Source organism: Vipera berus (genome assembly GCF_964194415.1).
Source record: "Vipera berus genome assembly, chromosome: 7".
Lineage (NCBI taxonomy): Eukaryota > Metazoa > Chordata > Lepidosauria > Squamata > Viperidae > Vipera > Vipera berus.
In genome coordinates this window covers 23,492,193-23,509,223 of record NC_138209.1, presented here as the reverse complement: position 1 = coordinate 23,509,223, position 17,031 = coordinate 23,492,193, and the positions used below count along the sequence as shown (strand labels likewise).

At 33.0% G+C, this 17,031-nt stretch overlaps 1 protein-coding gene across 1 annotated transcript in view; it reads left to right on the top strand.

The window, feature by feature from the left end:
• The window catches only part of COL25A1 (collagen type XXV alpha 1 chain), a gene marked incomplete at its 3' end in the record, with an annotated part of 303,888 nt that extends 297,314 nt beyond the window's left edge, over positions 1–6,574 (top strand). The window contains exons 36-38 of the mRNA XM_081332774.1: positions 1,080–1,166; positions 5,553–5,591; positions 6,542–6,574. Of these exons, the coding sequence (XP_081188900.1) occupies positions 1,080–1,166; positions 5,553–5,591; positions 6,542–6,574 (159 nt within the window). The remainder of the gene's footprint in view (positions 1–1,079; positions 1,167–5,552; positions 5,592–6,541) is intronic.
• Between the last annotated feature and the right edge of the window lie 10,457 nt (positions 6,575–17,031).

Below are 17,031 nucleotides of genomic sequence, written 5' to 3'. Positions count from 1 at the left end.
AGAATGCTTTTGCAGTTTTGGACAAGGAATTTGAACTTTATCACTTAATTTTCTTGATTGGCTTCTCCAACTTTAATGCCTTTCGGTTGTGTTAAACAGGACTTTATCTTCTACTAGAATTCTGTTTGGGGAAAGCTGATCCCTAACACATGCCCTTTAATTGGATATTTTAAAAAGGAATTAGCCTAACATATTAAGATCTTTATAGAATTCATAAAGAAAAATCAAGAAGTACAACTTGCAACAAACCGAATCCATTAAAATTTTTCTCCTGAAGTCCGACTTGTTTTTTTATTGTGAACCCAATAAGATTCTAACAGTGCATCCAGTTTAGAACACTTGAGATGTAACATTTTTGTAACATCATTGGGGATCTCTTCTGAGAAAGAACCCCATCACCAGATTGGAAAAAGGTAATCTAGCTCTAAAACTGATGTCTTCAATGTATATTGAGATTATTCTGACCTGGTATTGTGTCCACATAGATAGAGGTAGAGTTTCTTTAAGGATGAGCAGCTTGAAATGTGGAATTTTCTCTTCCATTAGAAAAAAAGAGGAAGTCTTTGTGGACAGGGTCTTACTACGTAATGTCAGTGATACTGAGAGACACTTGCCTCTAAAGTGCAAATGCATATAATAAGTAGAAAGTTCTTCCCCATAAGATGTAAATCTATCTGAAAAAACAGTTATCTTCTTGTAGAAAGCAGACTCAACACAACCATTAGGAAAAGTATCACAACTCCCTTGTTTTTAAATGACTGGCAAGTTTTTGATGACCCCTTAGGATGAAAAAAAAAATCAACCTAATTCACAATTACAAGTCCTGCTTTAGAATTCAAAGTGCCCGTCATTATTGCATTAACGCAGAAGAGCAATATACCGTAACCAAACTGATGCAGTTAATGCTTCTGATCATCATATAACTTATTTTTTTACCTAATGCATCCTGCAAACTAGAACAGAGTGGTAAGTGTCCTTTCAACCCTCCATTGGCTATTAAACAAAAACTTTTAAAACAGATTTCTTTGATTCCCTGAAAAAGAATAAAATGTGTTTTATCCAAACCATTGTGTTCACAGGGGGAAAAGGGAAAGAAAGGCAAAAAGGGGCCTAAAGGGGAGAAAGGAGAACAGGGTGCCCCTGGATTAGATGCACCTTGTCCATTGGTATGTCTCACTCATCTCTTGGAAATGTCTCCTCTTACAGTAGATAATATAACAAGTTGTCACACTGCAGAGAGGAGCAAGCTGCAGTATGAGCAAAGTTGTTATTCACTTTAAACATAATCATGATCTGACCTATTTCCATGTAAAATATTCTTTCAGATTGTTACTAATGGAAGAGTCTTCCATAATTTGTGGTGCAGTGGCTCATGTGCAAACTCATATTGGCCATGTAGATCATGTGTTCAGCTACAAATCTAAGAATGGAAGCACCCACATTTTACTGTGCTTCTCTTCCAGTCAGCTTGCTCCTCTTTTTTCTATTTGCTTGTTCCAGCAAAGTTGATGTAAAAGACATTTCTTAGTAACGTTGCAAGTTAATCTTTACAAACAGGGATTCCGTGGAATTAAGGGGGAAAAAGGGGAGCCAGGCCAACCTGGTCTGGATGGGCTGGATGCCCCTTGCCAATTGGTACAGTATTGCTCTTTCCTTCCAACCCTGCATGTGATTCCTACATTTCTAACCAGCTGTTTCCAATGTAAAGTTCACAGTAACCAGACTTTGCATTATATGTCCCCATACATGCATGTGCATGATCAAAGTGGCCTGCCTTGGTGATGATAACAGTATCCAGAGATCACTCCACCTCTCAACATCAGCAGTATAATATTGGCAAATCATATTTACATTGCACAATGGTTCTGAAGTTATTTTACTCCAACATCTGCAGTCAAGTACAATTTTCTACTTAAGATTGTTGTCTTTCTTCCCCTCCTTCCCCTCACCAATAAAACATGTTCTGCCATACTTAATATTAATGAAATTGCCTTCTTTGTTGATACAGAGTAGTTCCACAATACCCCAAGACTAAACTACTGATATCATATATCATGTTAATACTTGCCCAGCCCCTAACTGTGAATTCCATCTGACCTCACTCGTAAATGGGTTTTATGATTTTGAATTATAATTATATTTGCATGTTCTTTATTTTTTTAAAAATGGCACTGGAGTAATAAAGTATATGTTTCTAATAGAAGAGAACCTGAGGGTTAAACTGTGGAGCCCTTTGTGCTCCCTGAGTTTGGTTGTTTGCTTGTAGACATTTCATTATCCAACTAGGTAACATCACCATACCAATGAGTGTGGGGTTTGTGCTCAACTCCCACCAACAGTGACAGGATAAGCTGTTGTATATAAACAAGGAGGAAACCATACACTTACTATCAGTGATTATGTAATGAAATGTTTGCAGGCAAACAACCAAGCTCAGAAACCACCAAGGACTCCAAAGTATATATGCCTAAGAAAAGAAGAGAAATTCTCATTCAAAGCACATAAGTGTATAACCAGTGATACTTTTCTAGATATGGCTTCCCTGGGAATACATGTCTCTCAAACAAGTAATCTATCTTACATGTCTATTCCTATTAACTTTTTGCAGGATGGGCATGAACAGACAACCTAGGCAAGGAACTCTTAATGTCCACACAAGTCCTTTGACAACCTCTGGGGTTTCTGTTCCTGATATTCCACTTATTTGCTTTGACTATCATCTGTTCTCATTAAGCAAATGAGGAAATTGAAAACTTGATTTGCTGTTTGCCCTTGGGGCAAGTGTACAGAAGGAAGCTAAAAAAAGTGAGTGAACAAGTGGAAAGTATGACCTGGAGCTAGCATTATCTCCATGCTTGACCTTCTGCTTATCCTAATAGATACCAGTAGATGACAGGGAGACAAACCCACTGTGTGCTTACGGATGAATACAAACAGTTCAAAGGGTACGGAGGAGTACAGTACTGTACAGTACAGTACAGTAATGGAGGACAATGATATAATGCATTACAATAGGCAGTTTAACTGGAATGATCAGTTTAGCTTTTGTTCTGCAATTTCTGGATTAGATTTATATTCAGTTATGGGACACACCAACTGAGATTGGTACTTTACCCTCAGTTTAACAAAGGATACATTGAGCCCAAGATTATTAAAGTTAGGTATAAACATACTTATATAGAATTACATAGTCATGTAGGTTATATTAACAGGAAATATTCTTGGAATATTTCTGTCTGCTATTCACACGATCACGTCTCCTACAAATTGCAATGTTATGTTCACTTCAAAATAAGCTTTATAAATCCTTCATAAGGAATTAATGGCCTGCAGCCCAAAGCACTTATTGTCTGTTTCTTAAATGTTTTCAGCATAACAGTCTTTCCTTTGGATCTTAATTTCCCACAATACATACAACAGTTCCCTACTCTTTGTTAGCATGAGTTCAAGCACCTACCTATACTAAAATTCTACTTGTTGATCCCTTTCCCTTGTACCAATCTGGCAAACATTTCAATATTATGAAAATATGTTTTCTTTTAAAAAAAATCATCATTATCTACACATTTCTAGAAAATGCCAAAAACATTTTAAAGGGTAGATATATTTGATCTGCATGTTTTGATACTGTATCTAGTTTAAGCATGATTCTCTAAAAAAATGAATGGAAAAGTTAAGTTGATTTTTTTTAAACACATCTGTAATCTAAATTGTCAGGAAAGACTTTAAGTGTAAACTCCATATTTTGTTTTGTTATTGTTTAACAATAAGCTATTGTTATACATTTGATTGCAAATAAATAAAGCATGCCTTGATAATTCTTTGAAGTATATTTGACTGAGTACAGTATTGTTTCTATCTGGAAATCCATTAAAACTATCCGCTAAGGCACCTCTTAGCAACTTCTTGCTTAGCTGCTTTTTATGTTTATTGCAGGGTTTTTTTCTGTTCTACTCAGCCATGTGCAATTTTTGGAAATTGCCTGGACAAGTCCCTGCAGTACTCTTACAAAGGTTTTTCAGAAGTGGTTTACCATTGCCTTCTTATTAGGACTGAGAGAAAGTAACTAGCCTAAGGTCATACAGCTGACTCTGTGCCTAAGGCACAACTAGAACTCACGCTCTCCCTAGTTTCTATCCTGATGCTATAATCACTACCTCAAACTTTCTCTCTTTATTTAAATTATCACATTATAAACTAAGGAGGGGAAATTATTCTAACATTGAAGTAAATGTTATACAACTGTCTAGACTTTGCCAATATGTTTCATTGGGTTTTTCTTATAATTTGCGAGCAAATACTGTATCATAAAGCTTCTCCATATATTCAAGTAGTGATCCTATGTACTTACAATCCCACAACCATTAATTATCAATATGTTAATTATCAAATCCAAATTCTTAGATTTAATAGTACCTGATAACATACTACAGTATCTTATACTTGGAATAACATTTGGTCTGTCATCCTCCAGAACAAAGATATCCTTCAGAACAATGATATGCCACTGTTTGCAATATTGCACAGATACACTATGTTGACTCTGATATAATTGGTATAAAGTTAATTAGAATGAAGTCTCTCTATTTACAATCAGAATATAGTTAAGACAATAGAACTAATCTTATTTAAAAAAAATCTGATTTTAGTCAAAGATAGACACCATGGATTTAACTGATAGTAACTTAAAATTAAGTTACTCTGTCTCATTAAAAATATCCAGTATTCAAACAACAAAGAGACAAAGTAGTCCACAGTCCCCCTCTTACATATTAGCTGAAGGATACTTTGTAGGTTAAGTTCCCAAGTAGGAAATGGAGGATTTTTAGCATTCATAAGAACCTAAGCATTTACTTTATAAATGTAAATCCAATCACGTTAGCCAGATGGAATAGTCTAATGCTTCCATATTAGCTTAATAATGTCTACCAATATCAGTTATGGACATTAACTTGTCATAATTTCTGAGAAGTTATATTTGGTTTTCCTTCATAACTTTTATTTTCAAACATTGCATATTGAAAATATGCCATTAAGTTTGAGTATAGCTAAACTATATTATTTTGGGACAGTAATTCCAGTGTATTCCAGACAAAAACAATGCTTGCTCATGGAAGGTTGTTTTGGTTATTTTATATTTTTCCAAGTCTATCTAATTTTCTTGAGGAGGACTAACTAATCCTACTCAAAACCAAGAGATCTATAACATGATTGGGATTTTAACTCTCATCCATTATCACTAATATATATATAGATCAAAGCCATAAATACATTTGCATGGAATAAGGCATTTATTAATGTATGGTGTTCCTCTGAATTGACTTCAACTAGTTGTACAGTAGTATGGTTGCAGTTAATTGTTCTTCTACTGCAAGCATGGAGAACATATGATTATATACATGAGAATTTCAAAAATTGCCATGCACTACATGTTTTATTATTTGAATTTTGCTCATTTTCCTAAAGTACAATTGAGGCATGAAATGATGCTAAAATTGGTGAGGTGTATTATCAAACTTAACAATATACTTTGATTTCCCTTATTCAAACAGGGGCCAGATGGGTTACCAATGCCTGGTTGCTGGCAAAAGGTGAGATCACTCAAATATTCTTATGCTTACTTTTTAATCTCTCAATATTATATACCATCAAGCATCAGTAATCTAAATGACATCTGTTAACCCAAGGAAATAACATGAACAAATGAAGAAAAAAGCATTGCTTATATCCCTTTACTAATCAGGTGCCTGTACTGCTGCAGAAAAAAGGAAAAAAATTATCTCGCTCCTTTAACTCCTATAAGCTGAGGGAAGAATTCCATTTATATATCTCTTTATCCAGCTTAGTATTATTTATACAGTTGAAACATGCCTTTGAACAATACTAATATTGCTAAAATGTTTTTCTGTTTCTTTGCAGTGATGAATCTAACCTTGCAAGCATGAAGTTGTGTATATAATACATCACCTCCTGTATTTATAATTGAAAATGGAAGCATTGGTTTTACAAGTTTGAAATATGTTTACATAGCACTGCTTCTATTTATTTGTAGTAGTCATGTGTACATATGGCTGCAATCTGGCAAATATAAACTGTGCAATAAATGTTCAGAATCCAAATATTCTGTCTATAGAGCTAATCCCAATAGAGTGATCATTCATAGACATTTAAATTGTTTCTGCAGTTTTCTTTTTTTTACATATTTTTACATTACTTTTATTTTTGGTTGCATTCTTGTCTTACTTGGCTTGTGGACAAGCATGGAGAAGAAATGCCCTGAATTAGGTTACATTAGTTTGTGACCACATATGAACTCAATAACAGATTGCCACTGGAATATAATGACTCTGTTGCCATGTTCACCCTCATAAACTCTTACAATATCACTGCTCCATGTTCCCAAACTTGCTTGAGCAAAAGCATGATTTATGTGCTATAACAGCTTGTTGTGTTACAATGGTGGTTTGCTGTCATATGCTACAGTGGTTGCTTGCTGCCAAATTCACTTGACACATTGAATTGTTCTTTCTATCATCTCAAGGGAGTCACACCATGGCTTATTGCAAAAAAATGATACAAGGAGATTAAGACAAAGTTCTTGAATTTGGAGGGAACTTCGGTTCCTTCTGATGGTGGATGGCTTCCAGTCTTCTGGGTGAAACCATCTTTGTGGAAAAGAAGGATGATACCTGTTCATCAGCCTCTGTTTGCTTGCATTGCTCACAGTCAAGAAGCATGGATTTCAACACATGTTGGATTATTTTACCAAGAATGAAAGAAGCTGAAGATCATGCTTTATGAGTAAGATGATTGAGTTGCAGAGACATCAAATGGATCATTCAATGATAGGTCTTAGTATCAACTGGTGGACAATGTAATCTTCGAAGACTGCTACAATATGTGTTTCACATGTTGTATTTTCAAGGTGATAAGAAGTGCTTTGACAAAAGTCACTATAAAATGCCTTCCTCTAAAATAATGAAATGCAGTTGACTTTTCATGGTTTACCATTTGGATTTTAGAAATTCCTGGTCAATGGCATATGCGTGTACGGACTTGTAGAATATATTTAATTATAATTGATCAATGGTTAAATGTACTGGCCTTTGCTTTCAAGTTTATAGACATTCAGGTTTTGAAGAACATATTTGTGTTTCATTTTTTTTAGGCTTCTCCAAAAGTAAAGGACTTTTGTTGACCTATTCATTTTTTAAAAATTATTCCACGTCATGACCCAAATAGTATGGAATTGGTAGGAGCTACAGTATAGGCTACCTTGTATCACAAATATATTGCTATTTTCATCTTATTCTTAAAAATATATATATTTCATTTCTCTGTTTTGAACCCTTCTATTCAATATTTTTATATTTAAGCTTATATTCAAATGTATGCTTGTAGACATTCTAAGAAGCTAATTAATGTTGCTAATTAATTTGCTGGGGGAGTAGAAAATATGGTCGATTTGATGAATGTTCTGCAACGTTTTAAAGGTCTGACCAAATAAGAAATTCCATACCCTTTCAAAAAAGTCAGTGGGTTATTTTAAAACTAGATTAACAAATAAACATCCATTGTTGCAAAATGTCATTTTTATCAGCTTGTAAATAGAATTATATTTATCACCATACCAAATATTAGTTAAATCTCAGTACTACTTTATACCCTTTAGTATACCCCTTACTTCCTGTTTTAATTTAATTATTTTGTTTACAGACCATTTGTGCACCACCCAGAATCCACTGGAGATGGGTGACCAATAAATTTAAATAATAATAATAATTAATAAAACAATATTGCTTTTTTGGAACTAATGATCTTTTTCTCAATATTGAAGCTTTCATGTTAACATTTTTCAGTGTTTCAGTGATAACCTCTCAACAGCAGAGGAGAACAATTTAGTGCTCAGGAAATTCAGAGAAATGAATGCCTGCTTTTACTAAATATTTTCTTATGGTTTTCTTATATTTTTATTAACATTTGTCCTTTCTGCATGGAAAGGTAGAATTAAAATTTTTGAAATGCAAAACTAAGAGAAATTAGTCAGTGTATGCATGTATAATTGTGTACACATACATAAATACACATATTTTAGTATATATTAACAGGTATTTTCTCCCATGTAATGCAGATATTTGTTTGCAAGATAGAAATCCTTTTCTCTTTTTGCATACAATATTCCCTCCTCAAAATCTACCTAAGAATCCTCCAATTATCCAGGAAAAAAGGGGAAGTCTGTGAAGCTAGTGGTAGTGAGAGAAACAATTTTATCCATTTTTATTTCTAGTTGATGGATAATCTTGAATTCCACCCATAGGTTTCCTGTATATTAATCTTTGTCAGACATGTAAGATGAGGACCATACATGAAGTTCCAATTAAACTGATTTATTACTACTCATTCTTATTGCACAGGAATCTATTCAATTAATTGTTAGCACTATTTTGGCATTAGATAAGAGTCAACAGAATTCAAGAGGGATTGGATTTTGTGGCTACAAACAAACTATAGGCTGAATCCTTTTATGAATCTGCTCCTTGCTTCTGCCACTCCTTTTCCTATAATATTTTATGCATTTCTCTGTAATGTAAAGTATTAATTATTCTATCCTCTCAAACCCTAATATTTAATTTTAGATCTGGTCAGACATTATACATATGTAAGCATAATGCCCGAACACTGGGCATTAGATTGTTACAACCTGAATGGCCCCTTAAAAAATAAATTTATGTGTTCAGATGTGCCATTTACAAAGTATTTTTTAAAATTCTTTTTCTTCCACTTTATAGGAGTCTACATATAAAATAAAATACCTGGGACTAGGAGTGTTCCTTATATTCTCATTAAATATTACCTTTTTATGTTTGTAAAGCTAGTAATACTAGCTATCTATGAATACAAGATGAGAAAGCAGCATGGAAATATCAAACGTGGACTTACCCTATAGCTGGTAATAAAAAATTAAAAAATGGCTGTCGAGACCCCTTCACAAATCAGGCCTATGACCCTGATTTGTTTGTTAGTTTATTTTTCAGTTTACATTTAAAAGAGTTAATGATAGGGTATCAATCACTAATTTTAAAGTGAAATTATACACTTATAAATGCTTATCAATCTGTGTGCAGGTGGATGGAAAAGAATTTCTATCTGTGCAGTCTGTGCAGAAATTAACTATTTGAATTGAGAATATGAGCCATAAATTAACAGAAGCAGCAATTTTTCTTATAACGGCTGTAATTTTCTAGCTATAGTAATCATTGGAAATGTTTGCTGATTTAATTTATTTTTTTTAAAAAAACACTTGCTGTTTCAGGCTATTCATTGATTAATTCTGATTTATATTGTTAAAAATAAGTTCCATTATATTGATATCATTGTGATAAATCTACATGATAATTTGACTAGTTAGATTTTGAAGAGCAGTAAAGGGAGATATCAAACTGGTGCCTGAAATGATTCCTAAAAATGCCTGTTAAAAACAAAAATGTGCTTAGTCTGGCTATGTAGTTGTTTTCTGAAGACTTGTAGTGCCTTTATGTTGATATTTAAGAATTAGTTTGGTGCTAAAATGTTTTCTATTCTTCTTGCAAAGCTCCTCCAAATTAGTCATTTATGCTAATATATTAGTTTAAATTGCATTTTTTCTTTTGTTTTTAAACTTGCTCATTTTTATCTTACAATGATAAGGGTTTTTTGTTACCTATTTTTGTTTTTATTTCCAATTTTTAACTTTCGTAATTACTTTATCTTTGGAAGTTTTCTCATAGGTACAAAGAAATAACATATTTTTGATGAATCTTTCTGAAATTCCATAAGGTATTTCATTTTCATGTCCACAAAACAAAATATCATATGTAGACTATGAAGTAGTAGGGATAAAGTGTCAACTATAGTTCATAATATCTAACATTTAAATATTTCCTTTCCTGATTTTATCTCATTGCTAGTTTAGAAAAACAGACTAATATATTGGTCTCCACTATATAAATAAAAAGCATAGCAATATCAATATCACTTATGTAGTACAGAGGTCCCCAACCTTTTGGGCACCAGGGACCAGTTCTGTGGAGAAAGGTTTTTCTGTACACCAGACAGTGCGTGGGTTTGAGTGCTGCCTGTATCCCACGGATGGGACTTTGCTTGTTTGTGCGGACCAGTTGCTGGCATGATACAGCCCGGTACTGGTCCACAGACCAGAGGTTGGGGGGGGGGCCTGATCTAGTATACCAAAATCTCTCCCAGCAACTTGTTTAATGTATTCAGTTAAATAGGAGGGTAAGAAGAAAACTATATGTATAGTAGTGGATTTGCAGAGATATTCTCTTGTGATGAGGTTAATCACTTCAAGGAAACTTGGCTATGCTCTGAAGTGATAGCATGTACTCTGTTCTTTACTATTTATAAACTATTAAAAAGAGAAGCACTGAAAAAGGTAACTATTTCTGTTTACCTTTACATGTGTCATTAAAACTTGAATAATGTCCTCCCCGGACAGTATTAAGTACAATCCTGAAAATCTGTTTGAATGCCTCACTTTTGCTGAAATAAAAAGTGCCAAAATATTAAGACACTTTAAGAAATAGGCCAGAGACAATCTAGGAATCAAGTTGGACATCCCTGATGGCCAGTTGCAATGCCTGGATGGAAGCCTTGTTTTTATAGGGTATTGTTAGCCATAAGAATATGTTATTCGATTTGTTTGTATAATAGAACTGTTTTGTATGATAATTTTAAGTGGAAATGGAATAACAGACATCTTCAGATATATATAAAGTTGAGATTAGACATTTTGTTTGCAAGCCTCCTAATTATCATTATTATTTTGTTATGTGATTTTAGCTGCACGTCTGTATCTTTTGGCTATTAATGGTTTATAATTTTCACACAATAAGGTATACTATACCTTAGAAAAAATATATTATGAGAAGTTAGCAGGCTCTTTATTCTGGAATTTCAACTAGTAATATTGCTATTAAATGCTGATTTTTTTTCTTATCCTTTTTCCCTATATGGCAATATAGCAAAAACCCACCAAAACCTTTTGGATCATGGTGGTTTAAAACAACAACCACAACTAGTAACTAAATGATTCATTCATATTGATTTGAATGGTGAAGTACTAATTAAATTTGAAATGGTTTTCTCAGCCTGTCCAAAGGTGGCTAGATATAGAGAATTGTTTTCTCACTACAGCTGTCTGAACATACGACAAAAGTTTTAAAACAATTAACAATGGAAAAGGAATGTATTCTTTAAAAAATTACTATTTGAAAGGCACCTTTCTTTTTCTTTAGAGAACAGGGGCCTTATTCAGTCTTACTTTATATGTTTAAATTAAAATTTAGTAGTTTCCACAGTTGTAATTAATACTGGTGATATTTTAAAAGCATTTCATTTGCGGGTAAATGTATGTTTTTCTACATATTATGTTGTCTGAGCTTGTCCTGGGCCACTATCTTGAACAAGTGAAATGGAACAAATGAGAATTTTCTCTAATGTTCATACATGTCATGGGTTGGACTTGTTCATTGTGGATATTATGCCATTGTACATGTTGGGAAACTATAATAATTTACAACCTGTTTTTAAAGGTGTATGTATCTGATTTGGGGTTGGGTTGCTGTTTTTGTTCATTTTTCTGCTTCTTTTGGAAAATATTGTATTTGATTTGTTTGTTTTTTTACTTTTTTATAATGTATCTGTATGTGCAGGTATTTCCATATTTCATAATGATATCTGTAAAAAACAGAAATCTGCCATTTGGGGAAAATTATTCCTGTTTGGAAGAAATCATTAATAATGTAAGCCATTTTCATATCACATTCTAGATATAACATCATGGTAAAAACAATATGCCTGTGTAAATAGTTGCAAGATTTAAGCCACCATTTTTATTTGATATTAATTTCTATATTGTTGTAGCCTCTGGTTAAGAATTAAAGCAAGACTGAGCTTTATCAAATAGGATGAATCATTTTCTTAAACAAACTTTTTCTGGTTCTTCTTATGCTTATAAATGTTTTAATTGTTCCTGTTTTAGTTTTGTATTTGGTTTTTGTCCCAACTTTGTGAGAAGTTGAACTTCAGAATTATTTTTACACTATTTATGACTTATTTTCATAATGTAAAAAGTGTGTAATTATTAAACACCTGATCTTAATCTGAGATTGGTTTTCCATGCTGTAAACATTATTTGCTTGCCTTTGTTTGTAAAAATATGCAATACTTTAAAAAAAGACTTTTCCTAAACTATATTTCCTGTGAAATGTATTATTCTGAAAAGTTTCTGACTTAAAACCAATTATGTTTCAAAACTCTCTGGCAGACTTTACTGTTTTGCCCTTTTAATACTTCCTTCTCTGGCGGGCTGACTTGCCACAATATAATGTTAGGATGATTTTATAAAAGGACAAATTCACAACACTTTTAATTACTCTATTGTGAGGTAATTTTAGGAGAAATGATGACTAAAAGAATGTCCTACAAAGTCATACTAGAATTGGCCCTGATGTAACAGTTGGAGAACAATCCATGCATGTTCCAGGCAGATGCCAAATGTACTTCTGAGGAATAAATAGCTTCTTCTTATTCCAGAAAATATTAGTTCATACATTACTGAGGCATTGTAAAAGTTATAAAATAGCATTGTCCTCATCCAAATAAAAATCACATTTTGAAAGGTAATAGGAAATACTATTTTTTAAATGCATCCCAGTGTTCAATATACAGCTCAGTATTTGCATGATAATTTTACACAATAAAGTTCTTTATTTTCCACAATCAGAACAAATTAGCAATTCATAGCATTTCACATAAAGTCTTTGGGAAACTAATGGCTACCTAAAGTAAAGTAGTCTGTGAGAGTATGGTTGAATCCTGCTTTTTTTTTTCTGCTTTCTTTGACACACATGGAAAGTAAATACGATGATTCAAAATGATGATGTCTGTTCCAGTTTATCCATATCCTGTAACTGAAATTTGTCTTGAGGAAACAGTATTTCATTATCTGACAGTCTCTTTTCTACCCAGGAATATTCTGCTACTTTGCCTCAGATAAACAAAAATTCCTCAAGAATAAAATGTTTTAAAATATTGACAGTTAATACTTGCCATAATTTAGATGCAGTCCTTTTAAGTGTCTTGCCTGCTTTTCCCGACTTACAATTGTCAGGATTTGGATTGAAATTTGATTTTCTATTTCATTTAAAGAGATTAAAGCATTTAATATTTCATAAAATGACCCATACGTTTTAGAAACCAATGGGAGCAGGAGAATCTGGAATCCACAAATCTGTTAGTCCTATCCTAATCCAAATACAACCCTGAATATAAAAAAGAAATATAGAAAACTGAACCACCCATGCCCCCTTCAGGATGCATATGTTGTCTCATAATGTACATATTCTGGATGTTACACATAGTGCATGTATTGATGCATAAATGCTGATGTAACATGCACAGGAAAACAACAAAAAATCAGTTTATACAGCTTTACAGAATAGAATATTCCGGTTATTTCTGGATATTAGGATTTTATTTTGAGTAGTGTTTTCATTATATTGTCTTGTGTTGGTGAATGACAGGGGGGAGGGGCATGGAGAAAAGGAGAGAGAGAGAGAACATGCAATCTTATGCTACTTCATTACAGATAGTCCTCAATTTACGACCACAATTGAACCCAAAATTTCTATTGCTAAGTGGGATATTTGTTAAGTGAGTTTTGTCCCATTTTATGACCTTTCTTGCCACAATTATTAAGTGAATCACTGCAGTTGTTAAGTTACAGTAGTTGAAGTTGTTAAATGGATCTGGGTTCCCCATTGACTTGGCTTGTAAGAAGGTCTCCAAAGGTGACATGACCTTGGGACACTGCAACCGTTATGAATATGAGTCAGTTGCCAAGTATCGGAATTTTGATCACATGACCGTGACAATGCTGCAACGGTTGTAAGTGTGAAAAACAGTCATAAGTCACCTTTTTCAGTGCCACTGTAACTTTGATCAGTCATTAAACAAACTGTTGTAAGTCAAAGACTACCTGTATATAACACAAAGCAGAAATGTAGAGGTCCTGCCTGCTCTTCACATACAGAAAGACCTACAATATACTTGTTCATCATACATACAACTTTCTTGGTTCAGCTACATGTGATGTAGCTACAACTGTAAATGAAAAATATGCATGTGGGAGGTCTTTGATTCATCTAAATTAAAACTCTTCCCTTCCCAGGCTTACCAGCTGCTTGTTGTGCTTTATGAACCACATGGGTGATATACCACCAATAGGTGGCAGAAACTGACAAGGAACCATTCCACATATAACACTTGTTTATTTTCTGATAAACTATGAAAAAAGTACTTGAACTTTGTTGCTTTTTATTTACATTAAGATCAGTATCCGTATTTGGGGACTAGGTTGCCAGTAACGATAGGAGCATAAATGCTTGCAGTAATTTGCTTGAAATTTTCAGAAACTGAAAAATTATGAACAGAAAAACAATATGCTTGTCTTCTAGAAAATGGTTTGTGTGTGTGTGTGAGAGAGAGAGAGAGAGAGAGAGATTGATGTTGAAAAAAGCTTAGGTGTCCACAATTACCACCCTTCTAGCCCAGCATTTCCATGTATCTATAACACACAAAAAAGTAAGATTTACCTGTGTTTCAGTGTTCAGAGCTACCTTACAAAAAATTACTCAAATTGAACTAGGTAAAAATATATATATAAATAATATATTTAAAGTAGAAACTAGGCTTATCTATAGTTTTATTTTACTGCTAAATCATTTTTATGTATTTTACTTATTTATTCAATTTATTTACCGTCCATCTCACTGAAAGGTGACTTTGTTTTTCCTGTTGCATAATCTATTTTGACTGATATGTGTTTGTGTGTGTCTCTGTGTGTGTCTGTGTGTGTCTCTGTGTGTGTACGCGCACACACACACATACCTACAAATCAATTTTTTACTCCAAACAACTATCCAGACCAGGGCTTTTCAATCTTTTCACAGATTGTACCACTTTTAGGATATGACAATATTCGAGTACCATCAGTGCTTGGCAAGGTGTCAAAAACTTGATGACTAAAACAAAAGGGGTGGGCGGATTTTGGGTTTTACTGATTAAATTGATTTGTTGTTAGAGAAATGGCTAGTTTATACTATTACAGAAAAGTAAAAAGTTGATGTTCAATGTTAATGCTTCATTCTACTGCAACAGAGGAAGTTGGAAGTCAATGCCTTTTCTTTCTTTTTTTTTAATACAAGTTTTATTAATTTTTTAATTTTGCATTCAGGTATTTATGAAGCAATGTGGTGGTTGGGTAGTTAAAAGTAAACAATAGCAAATAACAAAATCATTTGTAAATAGCTTAAGTTACATCAACAAGAATTCCCTCTCCAATTCCCTTAGTTATAACATAATCAAATTAATCAAATCAATACATTTCTAATTGTGACACAATCAATTAGAACAATTTTCAATATATTTTCACTTATACATATCCATGTCTTGTTTTTGAATTTTACCTAATTGCAATACAGTATTCCAAAGTAGCCTGTAGTATATAAAAAAACTTAATTTTTGGGTAACCCACATTTCCATTTCATTATATAGTAATTATCCTGTCTAAAGTACATACATTGTTCATTTCAGTGCATTCTTATTTTATACAAGTATATTTTGTTTATCATCTTAATAGTTCACCAATTATTGAAAGAATATCTTTTGTTGTCTCCTTCCAAATTCTATAATATAAATCAATTCTAATAGCTAACTTTCCTTTTCCTTAGAAGTCTAAAAGTTAAATATAAAATCAGTTTATATCTTTTAGATTCCCCTTAGTCCATTAAGAGAAATTTTAAGCTCTATCCTTAGAACAAATATATTCTATTTATCATCTTAATAGTTCATTGGTCATTAAAATAATATCTTATTATATCTTTCCAAATTCTATAATATAATTCAAAGTTATGTTCTAATAGCTAATTTTCCTTTCCCTTAAAAGTATAAAACCTATAGAATCAGTTTATATCTTTTGAAGATTCCCCTTAGCCCATTAAAGGAAAATTTAAGCTATATCATTACAAATCCCAACAAAAATTCAAATCCAGTTTTTTAAATCTAACTCTCGCCCTTTTGTGCCAATCAGGCTTCGATCTCGGTGCCTTTAGATTCTCAAATGTGTCTCCCTTTCTTCCTACAGACATTGTTTGAATCCAGGGAGACCATCCAATTGTCAGTTTTGCAAAGAAAATGTACCCTTTGTAATCATTGAGATGTTGCTTTAATAGATCAATTCTCAATGTTTGGTATAGTATAGTTGTCATTAGTTCAGTCTGGTCTTTTTCTTCTTCCAATTCCATCTGGCTTAAAAATTGTTGCTTTAATAAATCAATTCTCAATGTTTGGTGTAGTATAGTTGTCATTAGTTCAATCTGATCTTCTTCTTCTTCTAGTTCCATCTGGCTCAGGTAAGAGGTCATGTCCGGTGTTTTAGTTGTTGATTGGTTGGCTAAATTCTCAATGTACTGTATTTGAAGGCCTTTGGCATCCTCCATCTTGGTGTTGCTTTCTTCGGCTTCTGTTGTTTTTTTGAATTGTAGATTTTGTAGTTAGAATCAGGGTTTGGGTATCAAGGTCCTCAGTAAATTGCTGTTCTTTAGCGTCCTCTATTTTGATGTTAATTTCCTCCTCTTCATTTAGTTTTTGAATTGTCAATTCATCAGTTGAAGTCACATTTTGGTTTGGTAAATTTAAGCTGTCAAATTTATTTTTCAATCTGGCTTTCATTTGCTCAGCCACTGCCTGGATTGTTTCAAGTATAAGTTTATAATCAAGTGGTGGAAAATATTCTTCCATTTCTTTGGTGTTTACAGATAGGTCTTTTGTGGAGGCTGTTTTCAATAAAACCCAATAAATGTCCACCTCCATTATGCCTAAAAGTTGTTTTGCCAGGTGTTGCCAATTCTTATCTTTAAAGATAATGTCAAGGCCAAATCTGAAATTGAGCCAAATCTCAGAACAGAGAGG